Genomic DNA, 23,460 nt, shown 5'->3' with positions numbered 1-23,460 from the left:
CCGAACCTGTTCTTCAGCCTTCAGTCTCCTTCCAGTTCATGTTGTGGTTTTTGTTAAAACTGTGTATTGAACCAGGGGACTGCAGTCCACCACTCTCACCTGTAACAGAGGGTGATAACGTCATGGTTTCCTTTTCCTGAAAAAAATTCTAAAAGTCTGAAGTCTTCAAGGCTCTTCTGAACCTTGCATTAACATGGGAAACTGCACTTTAACGTTCTCCAGCCGAGTCAGCAACTTCTTCTGGGTAGCTTGCCGAGCTCAAGTCCAGAAGCCTGAACTTCTCTAAAGCGCTCATCAGCATCTGGCAGAGGAAACATGAAGGAAGTCTGAAGTCTTATATATAGATAGAACCACAGACCTTAAGATTCTTCAGTGTAACGGTGCTATTTTGGCTGCTTTCATCACAACTGTCCAAATGGAGAACACAGTGTATCATTGAGGTGGACAAGACCGTAATGTTTTTTCACGGGAAAATCCCACAGGAACCATGATAATGACAAGTCTGTTGCTCGCGTAACTCAAGTCGCACATTCTGCCCGTCACATGAAGAGACGGACCGAGCGAGGATGGCTGCAGACTGGACAGAAGTCCACTCCTCAGGATTAAAAAAGCATTTATTGTCACCATTTTCGTGGCACCATTTTAGCTTCATTGTTTCTCTATCACTTCTTGATTGTGCCGTGTTTTTTTTTTCATGGTGGGGTGCGATACTATCACAAAGAAATCCAGCATGTTGAAGACCTTCAACCTGTGACGCACTGACGGTGCATTGCAGTAGCTTTTAGGTTCAAATCCTGTCTTCATTGACCGAGCAAAGAAACACACAGGCGTGGGGTGTATTTATAAAATGTTTATTTCTTTAACAAGGCTATATCTGAGATGTCTGATTCGTGTTCTGTGATGAAAAACAAACTGGTCAACAAGACGACAACAAAACATTCAATATAAATAAAGAGTACAGAGAAGCGACAGTTGAGAGCTCGTAGCTGTAAATATAGATACGGTGTGAGCCATGCAGGTCACCACCACAAGCAGTGTTCCGAGAGCCGGAGCTCCGACCGAACGCTGCTGTGAGATACTGATGATTAAGGTACGCACACTTATGCTACCAGAGTGGTTCAGATATTTTCTGGACGAGGCGCCATGCAGCACTGATTCAAAGAGCCAAGGAGAACACCACGATGCAGAGTCCGGAACAATGTCGTCTTCAGCTCAGAGCGAAACAAACCTGAGCTTTGGACTGACAAAAACCAAACACAAATGAAAAGCCCACTCATGCCAAGTCACATCATGTTGGAATTTGCGCCAGCGTGTGTCTTTTATTTGTCGTTGTTGAACTGTCAGTCGCAAGAGAGTTCATCAGTGACTGGAAATGGCTAGAGTTGGACAGCAAACCTGTCTACCAGACCACCGTCCTGGGGTGGCAATGAACTGTTTTGGGAAGGGAATCTTTTCAATCATTTGTTCATTTATCTTCCACCGCATTTTCCTTTACGGAGGTGGCGGACCGTGGGAGGAAACTGGAGTGAGCATGGGAAGAACATACAAGTCCATATAGAGAGGACTGAGGTGCTCCCGAGCTGGTTAGAAGGTAGTGCTGCGCACCCTAGAATGGAAAATGGATAAGTTTTGAGGGGTGCTGCCACTGTTTCAGCAAGGTTCCAGTAGCGCGAAACGTAACTCAGTTGGCATCGTTCGGCAAGCAAGATGATGTCAGGGTGCTGAGTCAGTTTAAATGGCGAGCGTGATTCAACATGATGTTTGCATGAGTGGGCTTCCGTACGTCATCGTCACGTCAACGGGAAATGAACATCTGACTGACTGATCCAGACAAAAGAAGGCACACAAGGAGAAGTAGTTCTGTCTGGACAGTTAATGAACAAAGATAAAAGAAGAATCTCATCGTTTTGCTCTCCAACTCTTTAAAGGGCACTTGAAAGCAGAAGAACAGTTTCTGGTATTTACAAGTCGTGGATCTGCTGTGTGTGTTTATTAGGTAGTTTCCCACGCAATTGTTTGTTTTGTTTCACGTGATGCAAGTAAGAGACACTAAAAGAAGAAAGACAATGACTCACTACTTTAAAGAAGGACTATCGTTATCAAAAAGGCAGATCATAGGTGTATTGCAACGCTCTCCGCGGCATCACTACTGAAACAAACATCATCACTCTCACAATCTCATCGACGGGGACGAGGAGGGACGTGGGATGATTGACAGCCCAAGGCCGCCTCCCATGTTGTGCCCGTCTCCAGCACAGGCACACTTTTCTGAAAAAGCAACAACAAAAATGAAGCAGGAGACCAGTGGCAGCACGAGCGTCTACGATTGGAGGACAGGCATCTCTACATAACAGGAAGTGCTCTCAGGTGGAGAGGAAGAAGAAACAGAGGGAAGCCTTTTAAGTCTTCACTTGCCTCGGAGTCTTTTTTTTTTAATTGAGTTATTATTATCATTTTTTTCAAATGATGCTCCTGCGGCAGATTTCAACAGCCCAAGTCTGAGTCCCAGTTCTGGACACAACTTACAGCAGAAGTGTGTCTCTGCGCTGGGCTCTTCTCTTCTCCTCTCCGTCTTGTTGTTCTGAATGTCAGCCAGCACAGCGTTTGTCCTTTTACCAAAAACACCGTCCACAACCCTGATCAGAACCCGTCCAGACTTCTTAAACCCGCTGCCTACCCTCCGCTGTCAGGAACCGAACCGCTTGAGGGAAGGAAGTCATCAAGTCTTGCAGCTGCTTTGGATTCTTCTAAGTGCTTGTTATATATGTCTTTCAAAGGCAGAAATGCATGGATGGTGGTGGCGGTGACTTTTATTATTATGATTGACCACCTTGTCTGTTTCAAGGAAAGGTGCCCTCTGTTGCAGTGGACGAGAAATCCGCCCTTGCTAGAGGCCCAGACAACCAGATGAGTCACTGGCTGTTGACACATTTCAAAACTTGCTTTTTTTGGCTTTCTCTCTCCACCCTACACGTCCTCGATCAGAACAGTTTTGGCTACAGTTTGGTTCTGTCCCTGCAGAGGGTGCTGTTGCATAAAGACTGGAAAGGGTTCTGGATTTGTCAGGGCCTGCGGTTCCCACAAAAGGTTGCACACACACTTTAAAGGAAGGACAACGCGCACGTTGCTGCTGACACTCGTGTCACTTTTCAACACTTCTGCGTGTCTCATCTGCGGCAACGTGTCCGAGTTTCGACCCAAAAACTGAAACGTCCTCAAGAGGAAGCCAATGAACCGTGGATTCAAACTCGAAGGGAGTCATGTGTCAGGAACGTGTCCTGTCCCAACACCAGCAGGCCTGCCACCTGTAGGCGGATCTTTCAGCCGGATAGAAAGTCCTGGAACCACCTAAGGTGATGTTCAACTAAAGGCCAGCGTCTGCTGAAGGGAAAGAAACCTGACAGGTCCACATCAAAAGCCATCTTGAGTGACAGGACCTCCCTCAGAATGCTTCCATCAGACGTCTCAGCTGGACTCATGGACGTCTCTACTCGGATGCGCTTCAGTATTTGGGTCACTGCCTTATCTCATAAAGTGTGGCTTCAACCAGTGAGTGATGCGCTGGTGCTGGCTGACAGGATTGTTGCTACTTCCAGGTTGTGGTAAAGTGCTCAGAGATGCCTGCGAGGAGAGAGACCCACCAGAGCGAGGCGTCGGACGACATGAAAGAGTCTGGGCAGCAGCGCAGTCATGGCCACCTGGCTGCACCCCGAGTCACTCCAAAGGCAACATTCTGCGTCTCTGCTTCATGAACTTATTCCACGCTAACAATACAAATCACACAACAAAGGGATGCGGCGCTGTACGTGTTGCTAACGCGTGATTAGAGGTTTGATGCGACGAGGTCTGATTAAACTGTGCTTGACTCGTTTGGTCGAGGTAGTGAGAGCCTGCTTTGGGATTCGCCAAACACTTCGCTGAAGTCGAAAACAAAAGCTAGCTACATGCAGAGTTTCTGATTGGGCCCTGGGGTTCGGACGCTGACTCGCACTTTGCACGTGGGACTCGGACATTTGCATAAGTTCGGGATTTTGTTTTGAATTCAATGGTACAGTAACATTACGTCCAAGTCGGTCACGCCACGGTCTGGGTCCACCAGTGATATATTGTCACGGTAACTGGCGCTGCTGCCCCCTCTGGTGATCTCTCTCCTCTTGTTCAAGTCCTAAATAAACAGACTCGCACGTCATTCCATTTGAGCATTCTTACAATAGTGCAATTCTTTTCAGCCATTTCATAAATAACTTCTAGGTTCGTTCCCCGTCTCCGTCTGTCTGGATTCATTCAAACACATTGGCACTCCACAAATGCTAAGACATATAAAAAAGGAACCATCATTCACTGCTTAGAAAAATACAACCTTTCTGGATAATGATCATGTCAAGTTCTTCCCTCTCGGTGGTGAACAGTCATGACTTTGTGCAAACCCTCTTGAGATTTTTTTTTTTTCAGACGACTCCCACATGTTTTTTTTGCGATCAGCCTCCTAGCTTGAGGTCATGTGCTAAAGAGCTAACATAAAGGCTAGGCTAATCTAAAAGGCTAACACGATCCCGTGATGGCGCTAGAGGCTGATGTATGGGTCGGAGCAGCGAAGGATTATCTTGAGGAAAAGAAACCTGGAAGAACCAAGACGATTGCAACTTTTGCGCCGTTTGCAAGTAACTTTGTCACGAAAAAAAAACAAACAATGTGGATGTAAACAACAAAACTAATATTCGTTGTGAATGAGTCTGACTTCATCTGCAATGTCTCTCTGCAGATGCCTTCTTACCGCCCGAGGGAGTACAGGTGCTCACTCACCTGCCCCTCCTTTCCCCGGCAGGTACGGGGTGAGTGTCACACATGCTGGGGCTTCTCCTGAGCGTTTTTCGCATTGCGACTGTCTGTGCGTCCTTGCTGCTGCGTCTGTGGTCGTAGGAGTCCGTGTATCAGCGAACTTGTTTGCGAGGACCCCACCGTCAAGGACGTCGGGTGGTAGAAGTGGCCGATCACTTCGCTGTAAGTTGGTGGGGCCGCTTGATCCCGAGAGCCTTGCTTGTGCTGGCGGGCCGACGCCTCCTGGGCTTCCAACACGCTGACACCGGGGTGGACGCTGGGTGGCGGCACCTGCAGGCTGAGGAAAGAACAGGACCATGATTGGAGCAGGACAATGAGGGACCCTCATAACTTCTTTGCTTCTGGAACACTCCGACGTTACCTGGCTTGAAGACAGGAATTGGACGGATCTAGTGGGTGGGAATCAAACACAGTCCGGTTCGGTGGTGCTCGAACAGACTCTCGGTTCAGCTCCATCTGCTGTTCAGGGTCTCGGAGCTGCAGCGTACAGGGGCCCTGGTACGGTGGCGGCTCCTCCCCGTCTGAGAGCGAGATGGTGGGCGGGAGGTCGATGAGGCTCTGGGGCAGGTACGGGTAGGTGGGCTGGAAACGACTCTGAGCGTAGCTGGTCTGAAAGCGCTGCGACTGCACCGGCGTGTGAGAGTGTGACGGAACATGGTGACACGGCTCCCTCTGCAGGTAGGACACAGCCGTGCCTCGCTCGGGTGGGCGGGGATTATAGACCTGCTGCTACGAGACCAAATCTTCTTCAGTTTCTCACCGAGTTTATCTGGCTACAATTTTAAAACTCACCTCCGTCAGAGCAGAATTGGTTCCATCAGAGCACCACAGCGCCCCCTCCTGGGTAGAGATGACACCGTGTTCATATGAGTGTCGTTCAGCATAAACATCATCCTTTCACTTGTGTTGTGTAATTGAACAGTTAGTACTCAGAGGTGGCACTTATCAGTGTTGGACGCATTAATAGCAGTAGAAATGTCAGCAGGTACTAGTATTAGTAGAACCACGTGAATGCATTTGTTTGAACAATATCAATGGTTCAAAAGTTGCACTTGCAACAGCTGTAATCAAACAGACCAGCTGTCATGAAAACGTTTCAAGCAGATGCGTAGTTTCAACTAGGGGGCGCTAGGACGGCCATGTAAAGTTAGAGTCTGGTATCATAGTCATACTCACATTTGCTAGCGGCAGGTGGCGCCTGCGCGCGGGCGAGTGCCGGGCGAGCAGCGAGCGCGCCGAGAGGCGGTAGTGGTTGAGCAGGCAGGTGATGACGACCACCATCACCATCATCACCACCATGATCACCAGGATCTGGACGAACTCCAGTTGGGCTGCAGACACAGAGAAGGGTCAGCTGACAGCAGCCATAACAACATGGTCTCATGTCAAGTACCAGGTGAAAGGAGTGAAGGAGTGTGGAGGATTTGTGGACAGAGCACTCGAGTGACTCCACACAGCTGTTTAAAGTTGAGCTACACTGCAGTGTCCAGTTGTTTCTCTTCAAAGTTCAACTCCTACAGTCAGAGTTTCACACGTGTATTTCTGAAAACACGACTGAGAGGTGAAGACAAATCTCCATGACTTCAAGTCTTGTGCTGGGAGCCGCAACGGATCAGCAGATTGAAAGTTGAGACGAGGAAAGACGAATGATAGCACCAACAGGATCCAGCCAAAGACTGCAGTCGCGCAGCTCCTTCAACAGGCTCTTTTTCACTTCATATAATATAGGTTTGATTTCTCATCTGAGATGAATTATTCAGGTCTGAGCTCAGATGATCACACATGGCTCACAAAGACCTTTCATAAAAATGTGGAGGTTTCATGTAAAAGCAACACAACAGTGTGTGACTGTGTCCACAACACACAGCAACATGAGCGAACACACAAACACAAAAGTCAGTCTAGACTGGATCAGACAGACAGGGCTTTGTTCACCACAGTCTGCTGCTCCCCCACTTCCACACACGCACACACACACTGGCTCTTTCTCACACTTCACTTCACAGGGAGCAGGCAGAGGTCAGAGCCGAGTCAGACACCAGAACCCCCACACAGACACAGACACACACCTCCAGACAGCCGTTCTCACAGCCCTGCTACTTTCCTCCGAACACACTCAGACAGTCAGCTGATGGCGATGAATCATTCAGCAGCTCTGGCCAACACGCACGCCGGCGCTCTACTCAGACTTGAGGCTTGGACCAGGAGGTCACGTCTGGTCACTCGAGCGCTCCATCACTATTACTTTGATCCAGTGATTCAAGTCTCAAAGCACACAGTCCCAAATAGAGTTTTTACCACTTGAACAACATTGAACGGGAAGTATTTTCCATGTAAGGAGCTCTTGGGTTGCCAGGTTGGTATCATGATCATCCATGCTTCCTTTTCCCCAGTCTGAAGTCACCATTATCGGGCGGCAAGCTTGGCTCATTCTTGAATCAGCCTCCTTCGCCACTAGGGGCAGGAGGAGCAGAAATAAGAAAGGAAGTATCATCAATACAAAGGAAGTCTGAAGGAGAACTGGCTTCATGTTTGCTGGAATCCAGACAGCTTCAGTGTTCCTCAACATTTTCTCACAGCAGCTATGCAGCACACGACCGCCCAAGTGACTCTTGGATTCCAACTGAACCAGAGATTAGAAGTTTCTCTGCCACAGTCGTGAGCTAAGGGCTGTAAAGTGAAATTTGCTATATTTTTTGTATTGTGCATGATGGGACCTGGCAGAAACTGTATCAGGAACAAGTGACTACATTTCGGGCCTGATCTGTTGGTTCATATGGATATATGGTCATGTGACTGGCTTGTGTGAAAACCTGACTTGATGCAAGACAGAATGTGAACTTCTCATCCATCTATAGCGACTGCAGCTGCTGTCTGACTGAGCACATTACACTCAGTATGAATTATGGCCAGACTTTTTCAGCTTGTGAGCTACTTATAAATGGCCATCTCACAATGATCTAGTTACCATAAAAAAAGTATTTTATATTGTATTGAAATATAACTAAGACAAGGCCATTTTTGTCTGATAATATAATGAAAGAGGAATGTGACTTTACATTTCTTGGAATAACTCTATCAAAACAGGAGGTTTCATGGTCGCAGTTGCTAGTGCATGAATCCATATCACACAATACAAATATGTTGTTTTTTGGTCTAGAAGCAGCAGCGCAGGCTATGTTGTAGAAAGGTCAGTGATTTCCATGGACCGGCTTAATAATGCACGAGAATATGTGACATCACTTTTTTTCAGTTTTGAAAACTGCCTCCAGCATCGAGACTGGTGATGAAAAGAAACTCAGAATGTGCATCGTGCCACCAGTATAATCACCACAGACCGATAAAATGACTGATGTTTTGTTGACATTGAAGCACTGAAATGTGCTGTTGTAATTTAAAAGTAAAGCACATTTGACATTTGGTTCCATATTCCGCTGATCGGCCACTGCGATTGGTTGAATGGGCTGCAACACATCATGGGAAGTGTTCAGGTTCAAGTGAGTGGAATTTGAGTTTATTGGTGAGAGTGATGGCACCTCACATGCTGAGTGCTATTTCAAGTCACGGTTGAGCTTGCTGCATGTTGTGCTTCCTTCTTGCAACTCTGTCTTGGGGATCGACTGGCAGATTGACGCAATGGGTGATACATGAAGAGCAATGATACCAAAATCACAGGTTGAGTGAAAATGAGTGGCATAGTAGCCTTTCTAGTTCAACTACAAACTAAAGCTGCCCTTGATGCGTAAGAAAATGTATTGCTTTTAACCGAAATGCTACATTACATCCATGCTATATTTTTTTACCACTATAATTATGTTTTCAATGCTGCTTATGGCAAGTTTTCTCTATCTTTTATTGTGGTAATACTTCAGTGATGTCACTTTCCTCATGGCTTTTAGCTGAAGAATGGGTCAAACATTCAAACAAGTACTATAAAAGCAGAGCCAAGTATTAGGAGGCTATTGGAATTATATGGTGTCATGATGATGTCAGCAGATAACTGACTTTTGACATGAAAGTGATCTACAGCATTTGATATTATAGCAGTGCCTCACTTGTTAACAACTGTTTCATTCTGTGTTTGAGTGAGTCAACAACAATTCACATCATGAAAAAGGCCTGATGTTGTGTGCGTGAGTCACTTGTTCTTCTAAGAATCACTGTTGACATCCTGGAGTCAACTGAAGAGGACAGACACAGCAAAGCTTCCCAGGTCCTCCTAGAGGAGTGTAGATTCATGGATAAACCCAGATCTTCAACAGACACTGCAGCTCACCACTCAAGATGAAACCGACCTTGACAAACCTTCAGGCACTTGGTTAAACTGACTCGAGTTCAGATTATGATCTCACAGCATCAACTCACCGCACAGTTGTGTCTGCACACAGTTCTCATGGTTGTGGCTTCCCGTCGTTGGAGGCTGCATAATCCCTGAACAAGATCTACTCCCTGGACTCAATCCACTCAGACGTGATTATCGATCCGAATAATGCGTTGCTGACAATCTCCAAAAAAGAAAAAAAAAGGAAAGAAAGTGCAGAGAAGCACCAGACTACATGTCCCTGCGGCCGCAGATGGCTGAGAGTGTGTGTCCTCTCTGGCTGACACACTCGCTCTGAGCAACGTCCACCTTTGTCTGCTCTTTTTTCTCACACATTCCCACACTGTTCAGACACACACACACACACACACACACACACACACACACACACACACACACACATTGAGGAAACAGCTGACCAGACAACCCTACCCCCGACATCAACTCTGTACACCAACCAACCAAATAGCTGTGAACAAAAGGGGGTCAATGTGAGGGAGGAGGAGGGGGGGAGTGGTGGGAGCGTCTGGGGGAGACAGATGGGTCAGAAAGACAGGCAGAATACTGATGGGAGCAAGGTGGGGTCCAAGTCTGAAGGCCTCCACTTAGCTCAGAACATCCTCAACACATCTACACACAGGACATTTGCAGGCTCAGGTTACTCCTTGGTTCCCACAGTCTGAAAATATCTGTCCACTAAACTGGGACTCCTGGTTCTGTCGACCCAAAAAACTGATGTCAAATTGATGACAGAAAACAGGACTTATACCAAATTTAGTTTGGCTTATTAAGACGTTAAAACTCCAGATATCAAATCACAGAAACAGAACGTCAACAACTAGCAACGTGATGTGGACGATTGCTGCGTTCCAGACCACAGAAGTGAGAGATGACGTCACAGCTCACTTCAACACAGTCCAGTTATCAGAGTCGGAAAAAGAGATAGTGACATCCATGAGAGCTATTCTCACGCATGCCTTGACCAGATACAAGCAACTTTGATCAATTCTTTGCAACCACAAAACCCACCGGTTGGAGAGGAAACACAAATTCGCTTTATTTTGGTGTATGTCATTGATTTAGGTTTAAGTTTGAGGAAGCCATCTTGGATTGCGTACTTGGGGTGTTGAGGATTCTCCCCCCTTTTGGAAATCTCACACTGGGTGACAGGATGTTACATGGGAATTGCCATGGAGAGCACCCAAAGTCTGATGTTCGCAGTTAACTTGCTAACACCGGTGGGGATGGTAGCACCTCAGTTACATAAGCAGCTTCCTTTGTTTCTGACTCTGTGGTTCAGTCTTCTACTCAAGCTCACCAAGTGTGACACAATAGACTGGGACTACCTATCTAAGACTGAGCGCCACAGGAGGTCCTTTCTTCTTGTGTCAAAAACACTGTATTATTCATCCCTGTCAAATTGACCATGAATGATTTTTTAGCACATTTTTTAATCTCAATCTGTTATTATTTTTGCACATTGTATATAGTCCACTTCCATGTCCGTCTTTATGTACACTATGTGCATCGCCTTCTTTTCCTCTTTCCTACACTGTATGTTAAAAACAGCTTTTATATTTTATACTTTGGTTGTTTACAGAGCATATTAAGTTACAAACAAAATTTCCCTCGGGATTAATAAAGTTTTTCTGATTCTGATAGTGTTTTGTTATAAAAACAGCAGCCAGAGACAAAGAATCCTGTGGAAAGTTCGACATCAGAAAGGTGCAAGGTCAAGAGCTTCAGTACGGTGAGAGTGTGAACGGGGCAATCCTCCTGGTGTTTGCCTTCGCTCTGACCCATTTGCTGCTGGTGTTGGCATAACTGGCGTTCCAGGTGGCTTGTTAGCGCGGGAGTTCCCTGGATTAACACGCTAAGTTTAGCCGTCTGTCGTCTTCTGGGTGACGGCAGGGATGCGAACTTCAGTTTCCTCTCTGGTGTTAGCGTCTGCTCAATGACAACAGACAGTCAATATTCTCACTGGACCTGCTCAAAGGTTCCGACTTTAGCTGGGCGGGAACGCTCAGAAACTCACGAGGGGCTCAAAATATTTGTGTTGATGATAAATGAGAAGAAAGGGAGCGACCACAAGAGGGAGTGGGGATGTTACGTAACACGCACGTACCACTTGGAGGAAACCAGCAGTGGGAGTTTTGGGGAGCGAAGTTCCCACACTTGTTGGCTGCACCATGACCATGGCTTTAAAGTCAGATTGTGTGTGTGTGTGTCCAACCTTCCCCCCGACCCTCCCGAGTCATTCTCATGGAAATCGGCAAAGCAAGTTGTGTGCACCTATGACCTCCCCTCGCCCCCCTCCCTCACGCAGTCTCTCTCTCTCACACACACACACACACACACACACATTCAGCTGTCTGGGCTATTTCTGACTACCCAGACTGTCGAGTCATCTGAGGACGGAGGGAGGAGGAGGGGGATGAATTAGCTCCTCTCTCGCCTTTCTTCTTCACGCTTCAACTTTTCTGTGCTTCGCTCTTTCACGCTTTCCTCACCAGAATACTTCGTACTGACGCAGAAACCACGAGGAATGTCTCTTAATCAAACCTTGTGATTTGAGAGCCCCGCGGCCTTGAACTGACAACCTTCAGAGTCACAGGTTCAAGGCGACTCACAACAACAAGGAGCCACAAAACAACGACTTTTGCAAATCCACAGTTTCTCTTTCCTTAGAATGTTAGAGTTGTAGCCACAGAATTGTTGCGTTCATGTCAAATAACTTGAATCTAATTGTAGCATCTTCTTCATTTTGAGTCTTGCGTCATTCTCAAACTTCCTGCTAGTCAACAACATCACAACTTTTTTTCCTAAAAGCTCTTGTTTTAATGGTCATTACTTCACACTGCTCAGTATAAATGTCAAACATGACTTGTCTCCACTTATTCAGATTTTATAATGTGAGTCTCATAAGCAACATTTGATCATGAACATGATGTGTCCCTCAGTTAATAATGTCTCTGCTTTACACGCCTCCTCCGGAGTGTCGCCCTCTACAGGATGAACGGACTGCTCTACCTCCCTCCCTCTCTGTGGTGTGTGTGACTCGGCAGTGACCTCCGGTGACCTTTAGCAGCCTGCGTGGGCGCAGGAGGAGCCCGGAGATCAGGCGGAGAATGACAAATGATCTAATTGCTGAGGATTAGCGGCGGAGCGTCTCGCTGCCGCAGGTACTCGCCTCCTCCTGTCTAGACTCAGGCGCTGAGGGAGAGCGGCTCATGCAAAGTGAGCGACCGGTAAACATGCTTTTGAGTTGAGCTGCTTTAGAGCCATTGTTTCCTTGAGTTGCGCTGAGTAAAATGAAAACCAGAGAGAGTCTTCAGCTTCGATCACAAAGCATTTTCTCTGGGCTGATGACCACAACACAGCGTCACAGACTTCACCCGTAGGAAAAAAGAGGATCGGACAACTCATCAGAGCAGGACGGAAAAAATGCGAGTCAGAGTTATGTAACAATGTTGCACCTTTCTGGAAACACGTGGACGATGTGCAAAACATCTGGACGGAAACAAGCCAGTCGGATGAAGTCATGCAGATGGAGGGGAGCTGAAACTACACAGCGTCTCCGACCACTCCGAGTCAAGAGTAAAGCTGCTGGAGACGGAGCTCAGGTGTTGGACTCATTTAGGAATATGGTGATATGATTTGTGAGTTGAGACGCAGATGCATTAGCGACAAACTCACAATCACCAGTCCATCATGAACTCAGAAGTTGAGAGGCGGATCTCCATGTTTGAGTTGTGATGCTCAAGTTGTGGCGAAAGCTTCATAAACTCCCTCACACGTTTTTAAACATGCCACTAATAGTGTGTGACAACATCAGCAGGAAGACCTGAAGTTAGCATCACAGCCGCTGGAGGAGAGAGGGACGTTGCACACGGATGGCAGTGACACACATACACAATCTGGAGGTGTGTTCGTGTGCGTGTGTGTGTGTGCTGACCTGCAAAAGCATTCTGTCTGAAACATATGAAAATCAAACCTCATTATCAGCTGCTTGTCTGAGTCTGAGAGGGTGTGTGTGTGTGTGTGTGTGTGTGTGTCTGTGTGTGTGTGTGGGAGCGAGAGAGTGCAAATGTGTCTGAGAGAGGAGAGGGAGGGATGCTCATTACAATTCCAGCCTGGAGGTTGGAGACAACCACTGTTGTGGTCTCAAACCACTGACACACACACACACACAGTGAAGCCAGGCCACTAACAAAGTTTTGTGTCATCAAAATCGATGGGAGATAAAATCATTAACAAGCCAGTGAGCGGATCCAAGCAAACACACACTGAAGGAAAGACACACACTGTGTTGCAGTGAACGACTATACAGAACAAAAATGAACGTGTAATGGGCCAACACATTATCTTGAGTTGTTGGAGACAGATTGTTTCAATTTGACAGCCAAAAATAAACCAGCTCAGTCGTACACACCAACGCACAACTGCTGATCACTGTGTGTCGGTGTTTGTGCAGCACATTAATGAAGCATCTTCATTGTTTCGCTCGAGTGCGCAGACACACAACTTCACTAGTCAATTGCGGGCGAACATCACGGCCACCTGGATCACATTGTTCTGGTTACCACAAGCAGTTGACTTTACGAGGTGTTGCTCATTCAGATCCAAAAAAGAAACAGATCAGTCTGTGACTTCAGAGCAGCCGTGGTGATGATGATATGAGAGAAACTGAAAGCATCAGGTGAAAGACAAAAAAACCTTCACTGAATGAGTTTTCCCCAATGAGCTCTTCCTCACTTTCGCGGTACCAGCCATGCAGCTGACAGAACATACAGAGCCAGAACTTTCACTGCTGATGGAACGTGCATCATGCATCATCGTGTGTGATAGTGAAGGTCTAGCCTTACTATCAAGTAGTGCCATTCCGTTGACACACCCTTTCTCCAGCCCAACTGGAGGTGGCACACTGGCACGTGTCACGGCACGCTGGCAGCGCTTGCTGGTTCATGGCTTGCCTGCATGACCGGATGGCAAGCGCACACTTGGCGATTTTATTTTCTTTGTCGTAGCTCCTTGCCGCCTCCCAAAAAATGACGCTATGCCCTGCGCCGCCTCCAGAAGGCCTGCAGGACGGCCACCAAGTTGCTCCGCCCATGACTCGTGTAGTCCAGCTTTGTCTCTGAGATTGAGCCCTGTTCTGTTTCTTTGTATTTCATTTTATACTGAGGTGTTGCAGTACAGTCAGCCGTTTGGATCATGAAAAACAAGCCAACATCAACTAAACAAAATCAGTTTGGAATGTTTCTATCGATTCCAATTGCATCTGCTGCACCGTCAGTCGTGTCAGTCATGTGCCAAGGTCTAGATCAAAGCATTCAGAGACCATGGATTCCAAACGTTTATTTCTTAGACTTAGAGTGGTGGGGATTTTCAGAATTTCCAACTTGAAAATACTACATAACCATATGGTGTAAGTGAGAATTCTGAACACAACCGGAACGTAAATGAGACTGGAAATGAGAAAATATTGGGGTAAAAACGTTACAATTTAGGTGGAAATGTAATGGAGGCCTTTCTATTGATAGATATGTTTGGACAACAGCTTTTACAGAAGATAGTATAACACAAAGATGGACACCGATTCAGGCCGCACCTCTACTTCCTGTCAGGATGGACAGAGCAACACAAACATAAAAACATCTGAGGCATGCAAACTGGGGTGTTTGAACTGCATCAGACATAATATCCAAATATTTAGAGCACGAGCGAGCACAACATGTCCGCACCACCAGCCAGAACGTTCAGCAGCTGCCAAAACAAAATTCCTAAAAACAGCGCTCCCCTATGTAGCTCGTGCGTTGACCTCAGTCCAGTACGTTTGTGTATTTAAGAAACCCTGTCTGTGCTTTTGTGTACTGACTGACAGAGGATTCTCAGAAATACAGAGAATAAAATACTAATAAAACAACTGTCACCGCTACTTCATCAAAAAGTCGGGGTGAAAGGAAGTTGGTGAAAAAAATGTAAACTTCTATGAGTATTATAAGTTATCGGTAGAAAGATCGAGTGAAAGATGAGGGTTTGACAAATGAGAAATAAATCTGACAAGGACGCTGTGCTCTCGTTGAAACTCTCACTATCTGAGCTTTCACTTGAGCAAGACTTGATGTGAAAAGCTGCTTTCCGTGTCTCAGTGAGACCTTCGCTGGTCCCGACACCTGGTCCTGACAAGATCTGGGCCGCTCTGATCCTCCGCATGACTCCACTCGCCCGCTCTTGTGTGAGCGAGCGTGTTCCAGACTGAGTCGTCTCACCAGACCAAACAACCGTGTGCGCAGACACAAACAAGGCGACGGCGACAAAAGAGGCTGAAACCAGGCGTGAAGAGGAAAGTAGGAGAGAGAGCAGAGTTACTGTCTTGACCCCAAACACACATCAGACAGCAGCTTCTTTGTTCAGCCGCTCGGCTCGGTGAGTCCTCTTCCTGTAACCGTCGTCTGGCTCTAGATTTACGGCCTGTGCACCGTGATATGGGCTCAGGAATGAAAGAAGTTCATGGTGACAGGGTCTCAGGTTCGAACTCTGTCTAGAGGGGAAGTGGTTTCAACAGAAAAGAATCCACGGTACAAGAGTCTTGTACCAGCCGAAACCAGTCACAGGAAGCGGCACAGACTGGCAGTGGTTCCTTAGTCACCACGGTGTAGAAACACTGAAGGCAAAGGAAAGGCAACACAAGACAAGAAGGGGTGACATGAAGTTTGTGTTATCAAAAGTTGACTGGACAGAGAGTGTCTGAGGCGAGGTCACTGGGGCAGCAGCTGAGGTAAAGAGGCCTAGATTCCCTCTCTTCTGGGGGAACAGCATTTCTACTCTGAGAACCTTCTGGGCCTTAGCCTGTGGATACATTACCGACTTCACAAGTGACTGAGACTTGAAACTCCAGGAGTTAAAGGTCATGTATTCCGCCTGAAACTCAAGGTCAGAAGAGGGGTCATCTGAATGAGGACTAGGACCTCCTCTGAGAGTCTGGACCAGGACGACTCGCCCCTCCCCGTGATGGACAGACAGACCTGCACTCACATATATGATTAACTTCTGACAGGCTCAAGGAGATCTGACATCTCTCCATGTTCAGACACAGCAACTGAATCTCTTGTCTAGACACTGACGTCCTGCATACTTTTTATTTCCTGCAGCTCGACACGACGCTGCCACTCTGTAATTAGACTACTTCCCTGCAGCGGCTTCCTGAGCCAGACTGCCACGATGGCCTCTCCGCTGCCTCCACACCACACGCTCTCAGACGTCTGCGCAGTTCCGCATTAAAACATTCAAATATTCAAATGTTTCCATGCAAATTTGCCACCTCTTTTTGCATGTGAACGTTGGAGGGTCGAGGGGTCACAGTGCTGCACGTCTGTCTCTCGCACTGAGGTCAAGGGTCAGCTGGGGGGCGGGTCATTGTCAGTGGTGTCTGTGTGCGCCTAGTTTTCGTTTCGCATACATTTATCAAACAAATTGTTTGGTCAGAAGAAATGGAACCAGAAGAAAACAAGAAAAGAGAAAAAAGTCAACATGTTGCTTGACTGTGGACATGCTAGCAGTCCTGGTGGCATCTGAACTAGCACACACACTTTGACACAACTTCACTAAGACTAAAGTTTGTTCCAGAAACAGCCCCCAGGAGGAGAGCTCTAGGACGAGCTGGACTGTGAGACCAGTCAGTCATTGACCTGAGGCCCTGTCCCCTGTCTGAAGATGGCAGCAAACATGCCAAGAGACTGAGCAAAAGACAGAGAAAATAAAATAAACACCACCACTGCTGGATGGGACAGTTGGGAGTTCCCTTTCAAAGCTCACCTTTGTGTGACGGGAGCATTTAATATTGTGACAGAAACATTGACTGCTTTTAAATGGTGATCCCTTCCGACTGGTGTAGAAACAATAAGTGTGATGTGATTGTTCCCATCTGGCCCAGCCCTGCAGTCTCACACGGCGCGTGACTGGACGTGATGGGGCCGATGACTGGTCGGGTTTGTAATGTCGTGTTTCGCTCACCTGACCATGAGAGCGAGCCAGAGACGTCAGCGGGTCAGCTGGTCTGCTCTGCTCAGGAGACCCAGTCTAGACTGCTGTCTGCAAACACACAACCCCCCGCCCCCTCCTCCCTCTTTCCCAGTGCTGCACAAACACACATGACACAGACTGTGGGCTTGACCCCTACACACACACACACACACACACACACACACACACACACACACACAATTAGGGGACATGCTCTCTTCTTGCCCTCTTGCCAACAGGAAACAGCTGAGACCACATCATCTGCACACACGCAACACACACACTGACTCCACCTCTCTGTTTATGTGACTTATAATTATGATAATGTATTCATGTAGTCAAACACATGAACAACAAAATGCAAACAATCACACACAACAGAAGCTGGATTGGGTTCACACACTACATATACTACACTGCATTTTTACCACGACACAGCAAGTTATAACTGAAACCAATAACAGGTCAAGGGTCATGTAAAACGCGAATGCGCATCAGCACGACAACAGTCACACACAAGCTGAGTAATGTGTTTATCTGCCTCCGCCACAACATCAGCTTCAACATGTTTTGACTGCACTGACAACCTTGAGTGTTGAAAACCCCTGCGTCTGACAAGGATGACGAAGACGTTGATGATGACGGGGGTTTTCTTAAAACCAAAAATAGAGTCCTGGTAACAGCACGTGGTTGCATGAGCGCTGATGTCCAAACGTGTTCTCGGACACACACATGGAAGCTGGCGCTCAGGAGTGTGAGCAATAGTGTTGCACACACAACACATTGGGCAGGTTTGACATGCGGTTTGGGGAAAATCCAACAGGTTGTCAGGAAAGAGGCCAAAGACGAGAAACACAACCGCATTCAGATCATCATGTTCCGATCACAGGCACAGAGCCACACCATCACACCTCATCCACTTCAACCTCTAACTTTAGAATGGAGGGAGTCGTGACATGGCCCACACAAGCTCACATGATATAAACACTCCATTTATTCTTGTTGAAGATAATGTCATACATCTTTCTTTTTATTTTTGGTCATATTTTAAGTCTATTTCGTCGCCATTTCTTTCCTCACAGCAGCTGCTAGTGAACCTCTGGTTTTCCTTCAGTCAGAAACCAAGCTTCCACGTCTGAAACGGCCTCAGGGACGCTGTGTTTTGAACGCACGTTCTGCTCGCTCTGATGCTGCTCTCACTCCGCAGCTCAACTTCACCACCACGCATCCCAGACTGGACCAGTGGCAACAGATCATCAGAACTGATCTTCACAAACGTCTCCAGCTCATTAAGAAAACTAAAGCCATTGAATGTCAATCGGAGTCTTCCGTCTAATTAAATTGACTTCAATAAATGGTCTCGCAGGAGCAGACGCAGACTTCACACTGAAAACAACAGACAGTTTTGTTCGGTGGTCAGACGTCGCGTCAGGCTAATGAATCGTCTGATAGAATGCTGGCGTGGATCAGAACCCCCCACCAACGTGAGGACGCCCTTGACCTCCGGACGCCGCGGCTGCATCAATTTACATACATGCATGATGATGTCTGAGTCTAGACCGGAACAAAGGAGCAGCTGAGAGCAGCATGGAGGAGAGGAGGAGGAGGAGGCGAGGAGCAGACAGAAGCACAGAGACGTATCAGGACCTACAGTGTGTCCTGAATGTGGATCGCATCCAAGAGCCACCGTCCTGAATCTTCATCACCAACCTTCTTCTTCATCACCATCACCATATCTCACTCCAGGCATGAGCTACTTAGCACAGCTAGTCGGTGTAGTGTAGAACAACTGTTCGCGACGTGGCATTACAAGTCAGTTCAGAGTAGTTAGACTTCCTCTTGACATTGTTTAGTAGAAAATCTCTGAAGCTGTGTGTGTGCTTATGCGTGCGTATTCTTGACTCAGCATACACACTTCAGAGGTTGAAGGTTCAACTCTGACTTCACATCGTCACCTGGGAGATGCAAGAAGAGAAACAAAAACCTCCTGGTGTTCCAACAATCCGTCCTCACACAGATACACAACTCAGACACACACACACACTCAGACAGCCAGACAGAGGTTTACATAACAAGTCTAGGAGGTCGGCCAGAACAGGAATTTAATTTCTCTGATTCACTGAGTGAGTGAGAAGAAAGGGCGAAAAGACTGAGGGCGAAAAGGGAAGAAAAAAGAGGAGAAGGAAGGAGACTGCTTCAGGAGACTGTGAGAAGGGATGACAAATGGAAAGAAGGGAGGGAAGATGAAGTTGGGACTCAGCTGTGAATGAAGATCCATTGAAGACTTTTGTCGGTCAGAAAAAGTCACTCAACTGTCCAAAACAGTATCTTTTGCACAACAGTGCTGCAGCTAACCCACAAACACACAGGTTTGTTGAACACAAGGACTGCAGGTGTGTTGAAATAGAACTTTGGAAATGAGTCGTTCAATCTGATCCTGAATGACTACACGCACACACGCAGTGAGCAATGCTGATGTCATGTGCTTTGACTAGCAACAGAGCAGATGTGTTTCAGCACAGACCGGTGTGTGTGTGTGTGTGTGTGTGTGTGTGTTTGTGGTTACACAAGTGTGTGTGTCGGTGGAGCCTGCAATTACAGCAGCACAGACCCAGACAAGAGGGACGCCCCGGCAGTGAGTCAGCCACCGTCCTGGACCTTCATGTGCTCCAGTCTCTGGCCTCTCCCTCTGATTCCCAAAATTCCCGCCATCAGGAAGTGAGTGGAGATGAAACGCACTTGTGCTACCGTTGAAGCTGTGGTTGGTCTGTGATCACCTTGAGTGAACTCTGAATGTGGGTCGAGTCTGCTGCCTTGGAATCACATCAGAAACAGTTGCTCAGACCGACTCAGACCATGGAGACTTGTCTGTCATGAAAGTGGACGTCAGTGCCTGGGTCGCCTGCAGTGGCTCACCCGCCTCTTGTAAGTCAACTGGACCCACAGCCCCTCATGTGAGCCCTTAGATATCTAAGCCCTGGCTCTCCATCGCAGTCTCCTCACTTGAACTCCAATGCGCACAAACCCGACAGCAGCACACGATGTGCTCTGAATCCTCAGAAGTCCGGATCTGGAGAGGGCTCTTTGATCACCACATCTCCAGCGTGGATTACTGCGCCTGCTTTCATCTCTCTCCGTCACACTCTTGCGCGAGTCACCCGCCGGCGCAGAAACATTGTCTTGACAAACCAGTCCAAAGCTCTGCTCACAATCGCCTGACCAACCTGCACCTGAACCGGGTCAGAGTTGCAGTATGATATTTCACTTCTACGAGTGGGTTCTAATAGCAGCGGGGCAACTATTCCGTGTCGATGGTTTCTGATGTTTCTACTTTTTGGTCAAATGTGACTGATTTTCTTGCCTCTTTTGGTCATTGGTTATTTTTCTTGCACTACGGTTCATTTTTTTTCTCCTTTTTTGATGTTTCATGTTTTGTTCTTGTTTTTACATGGTCACTTTCGTTTTCTTCTTAATATTTTCGTCTCTTCAAGTATAATTTTGAGGGATGCTCTGATCGATGATCACAACAACCGATCACCGGTGCTCTGATGAAGCCCTGCTGCTTGTGATGCGTCCGCGCCTCCCTACTCGCTGCTCACTCGGCAGCAGTGTGTCTGCCGTCAAGGTTCTTTCAATCTGTCATGTAAAGTTTGCAGTCTGCAAATTAAATACGCCATTTAAAGCGCCAGCACTTCACAGAGCTCGCAGAGTTTTCAGGGCTCATGGAAGTGAGACCACTGGTTCCTCCGGTCCGAGTCTGACATGCCCAAGAGATAACCATTAAAAGGTAAATGAGCAGCCTTTTTTTCAGGTGTCGTTGATGCAGAGACGGAAACCACTGAGTTTGTTGAAGTTTTGGAGTCGGGTGCAGCGTTCTTCAGCAACCTGAATCTGAAAATTTTAAAAACGTCTGGAGTGGAAAATTTCATAAATGCAGTGCTCTCTGTCTCTGAGTCCCGCTGCGGTATGTGAATATTTCACAGACATCACAGTCTCTAAAGATTCATTCATTCACATCACGTACATCGAAGGTCTCATCATTTTGATTACAAATTCATTGTCAATCCATGTGATCGGTTATCGGTTATCGGCATTATCGGAGCATCCCTAATAATTTTCTATCACTCATGTGGAAGTACTCAGTGACACTTTCTTTTTTCAAATTAAGGTTTTGACTGTCAAACCCTCCTGATGCTCCTAAAAACTGACGAATGATCCAGCTACCAGTGGACAGAAGGAGCAATCACGAAGGAGCACTTCCTGGCTTAAGAGGAGGACGAATGTGTTCCGAAGTTGAAAACATTTTTACTTTGACCAGACACGACTCAGTATCCTGGCAGGGAGCGCAGTGGTCAGTACTCACAGCAACTCAGCCTTGTCAGACACTCAGGTTTCCACCCACAGTCCAAAAACATGCAGAAGTCGAATGATGACTGAACTATTTGCAGGTGTGAGAGGTTGTCTGATGGACTGGAGACCTTTCCAGGGTGTCCTGTGAGCCTTGGTAGCTGGGATAGGTCACCCCATAAAGGAAACATGATTGAATGCCTCACACTGGGATCAAGACAGAACCTGAAGATTAAATCTGGGTCCATTTTAAGACAAACACACAGTGTGTTCTGTGTGTGGCTCGTGTTTGTTCCTGTACAAGCTTTGAAATATTTCCTATCTGAGTCAACGCCAGTGACCTCAACTGGACACACAAAACCTGCAGAGACGACGGGAGTCAGACGGACGTGTAGTGGCAAAACCATAGCTAAAAATCCCAGAAGATCAGAGAAAGACAAGAGGCTGCAGCAGGGGTGTGAGGAAGGACGTCATGGGTCTAACCAGACAATCTTAAAGACTGTGTTCTTACAAATGACCATGACAGCCCCGGACACACAGACAGACATCAGACAACTGAAGTTAGAAACGTGTCTTAAAGAAAACAGAAAAAAATAAAATAAAATGATAATAAAAAAAAAAAAAATATATATATATATATATATATATATAAAGCAGAGCTTTAGTGCACCATGGTATGTTGACTTCTATATTTTACTATACATAACATATTACAATTCATCTAATTTATATATTCATTATATTTTTACTGTAAATAAAATTTACAAATTGGTCATATTATGTTACGATAACACAACGAACTTTGACAGTCTTTAGTGTCACATTTATATTATTTTTGAAATATTATCTCATAAAATACATTTGTAAACACGAAAATATTGAAATGTACTTTTGAGTCGGACAATAATCCATAGAGACATATATAATAACAACAATAATAATAATAACAATTTCGGAATACATTAGGGAATTAGAAGGGTGTTCGCCTGGTTCGACTTCAGATGACATCAGAACCACAAACCAAAAAGTCTCCGCCGTTCGATGAATAAGAGAAAAGTTGCGGGTTCGGTTCCGGGGGAGAAGAGCGGTACTTACTGATCTCCATGCTCTGGATGGAGGAGAGTCGCTGGCAGTTGCATGTGCAGGAGACATTTGCGGAGGTCTCGTTGAGAACGCCCATCAAGTTCAACATCGACGGGCACCGGGAGGCCCGGCCAGCCAGGGCAGCATCCAGGAGTCCTCCTCTCCAGCCCCCCGCTCCGCCTCGGTTCTCTCCGCCGCTGCTTCTCCGAATCAGAGTCAAAGTGTCGCTGCCAACATTGTGGAAGGAAAAGTGTCCGCGGTGGTGGTCAGGCTGCTTCCCAGTGGTCCGACGTCTCCGTGTTTTCCAGCGTGTGACCGGCGACTGAAGCAGTCAGCGGACGTCTGTCTGGTCCCGTCTGGTTCTGCCTCAGCCCTCCACACACTCCCCCTCTCTGCAGGGCCGCTCCTCCGCCGCTCAGGGCCCCACCCCCCGCGTTACACTGGAGCTCTGCTCCGCTCCCGCCGAGGAATCCATTTGTTTATGCTCAATTTCTGTCTTTCCATTTTGTTATTATTTATTATTATTGTTATCGATATCTTATTTACAGCTTCAAATGTTGGACCCTCCTCACTTTTTCATTGTTGTGTTCTGACTTTTCAACCAGAACCAGAAACATTTTGCGTTAATCGTAAAATAACACTATTAAACAGTGGAAAATCAAATAATCCTGAAGAACTCAGCATAGGTTTTTACACAAGTAAATATATTGGCCACTTTTCCTCCAGTGAAACCGTTACATAACTGTAACATTAGAAAAATTTCAACATTTTCAATTTTGATGACGACGTTCCTCCTAAGTCACGTGATTGGACCATCATCTGTGCTCTGTCGCCCCCTTCTGGTT

General features: G+C 46.8%; 1 protein-coding gene across 3 annotated transcripts; it reads right to left on the bottom strand.

The window, feature by feature from the left end:
* Positions 1-840: 840 nt before the first annotated feature.
* Positions 841-22,986, bottom strand: pmepa1 (prostate transmembrane protein, androgen induced 1). 3 transcript variants are annotated; one of them, XM_053867950.1, is made up of 5 exons: positions 22,628-22,986; positions 6,016-6,170; positions 5,632-5,679; positions 5,201-5,568; positions 841-5,116 (listed from the first exon to the last, which is right to left on the bottom strand). In XM_053867950.1, exons 1-5 carry the CDS (start codon positions 22,722-22,724, stop codon positions 4,840-4,842), a joined length of 945 nt encoding a protein of 314 aa, XP_053723925.1. In that variant the 5' UTR covers positions 22,725-22,986; the 3' UTR covers positions 841-4,839. The 3 variants fall into 3 exon arrangements, with proteins under 3 accessions (XP_053723925.1, XP_053723926.1, XP_053723927.1); XM_053867951.1 differs by having other exon boundaries at positions 5,201-5,565; XM_053867952.1 differs by lacking the exon at positions 22,628-22,986 and adding an exon at positions 9,205-15,987.
* Between the last annotated feature and the right edge of the window lie 474 nt (positions 22,987-23,460).

This window comes from Synchiropus splendidus, chromosome 6 (genome assembly GCF_027744825.2).
Source record: "Synchiropus splendidus isolate RoL2022-P1 chromosome 6, RoL_Sspl_1.0, whole genome shotgun sequence".
Lineage (NCBI taxonomy): Eukaryota > Metazoa > Chordata > Actinopteri > Syngnathiformes > Callionymidae > Synchiropus > Synchiropus splendidus.
Note: the sequence above shows the minus strand (reverse complement) of the source record. Positions and strands in the feature narration are given on the sequence as shown.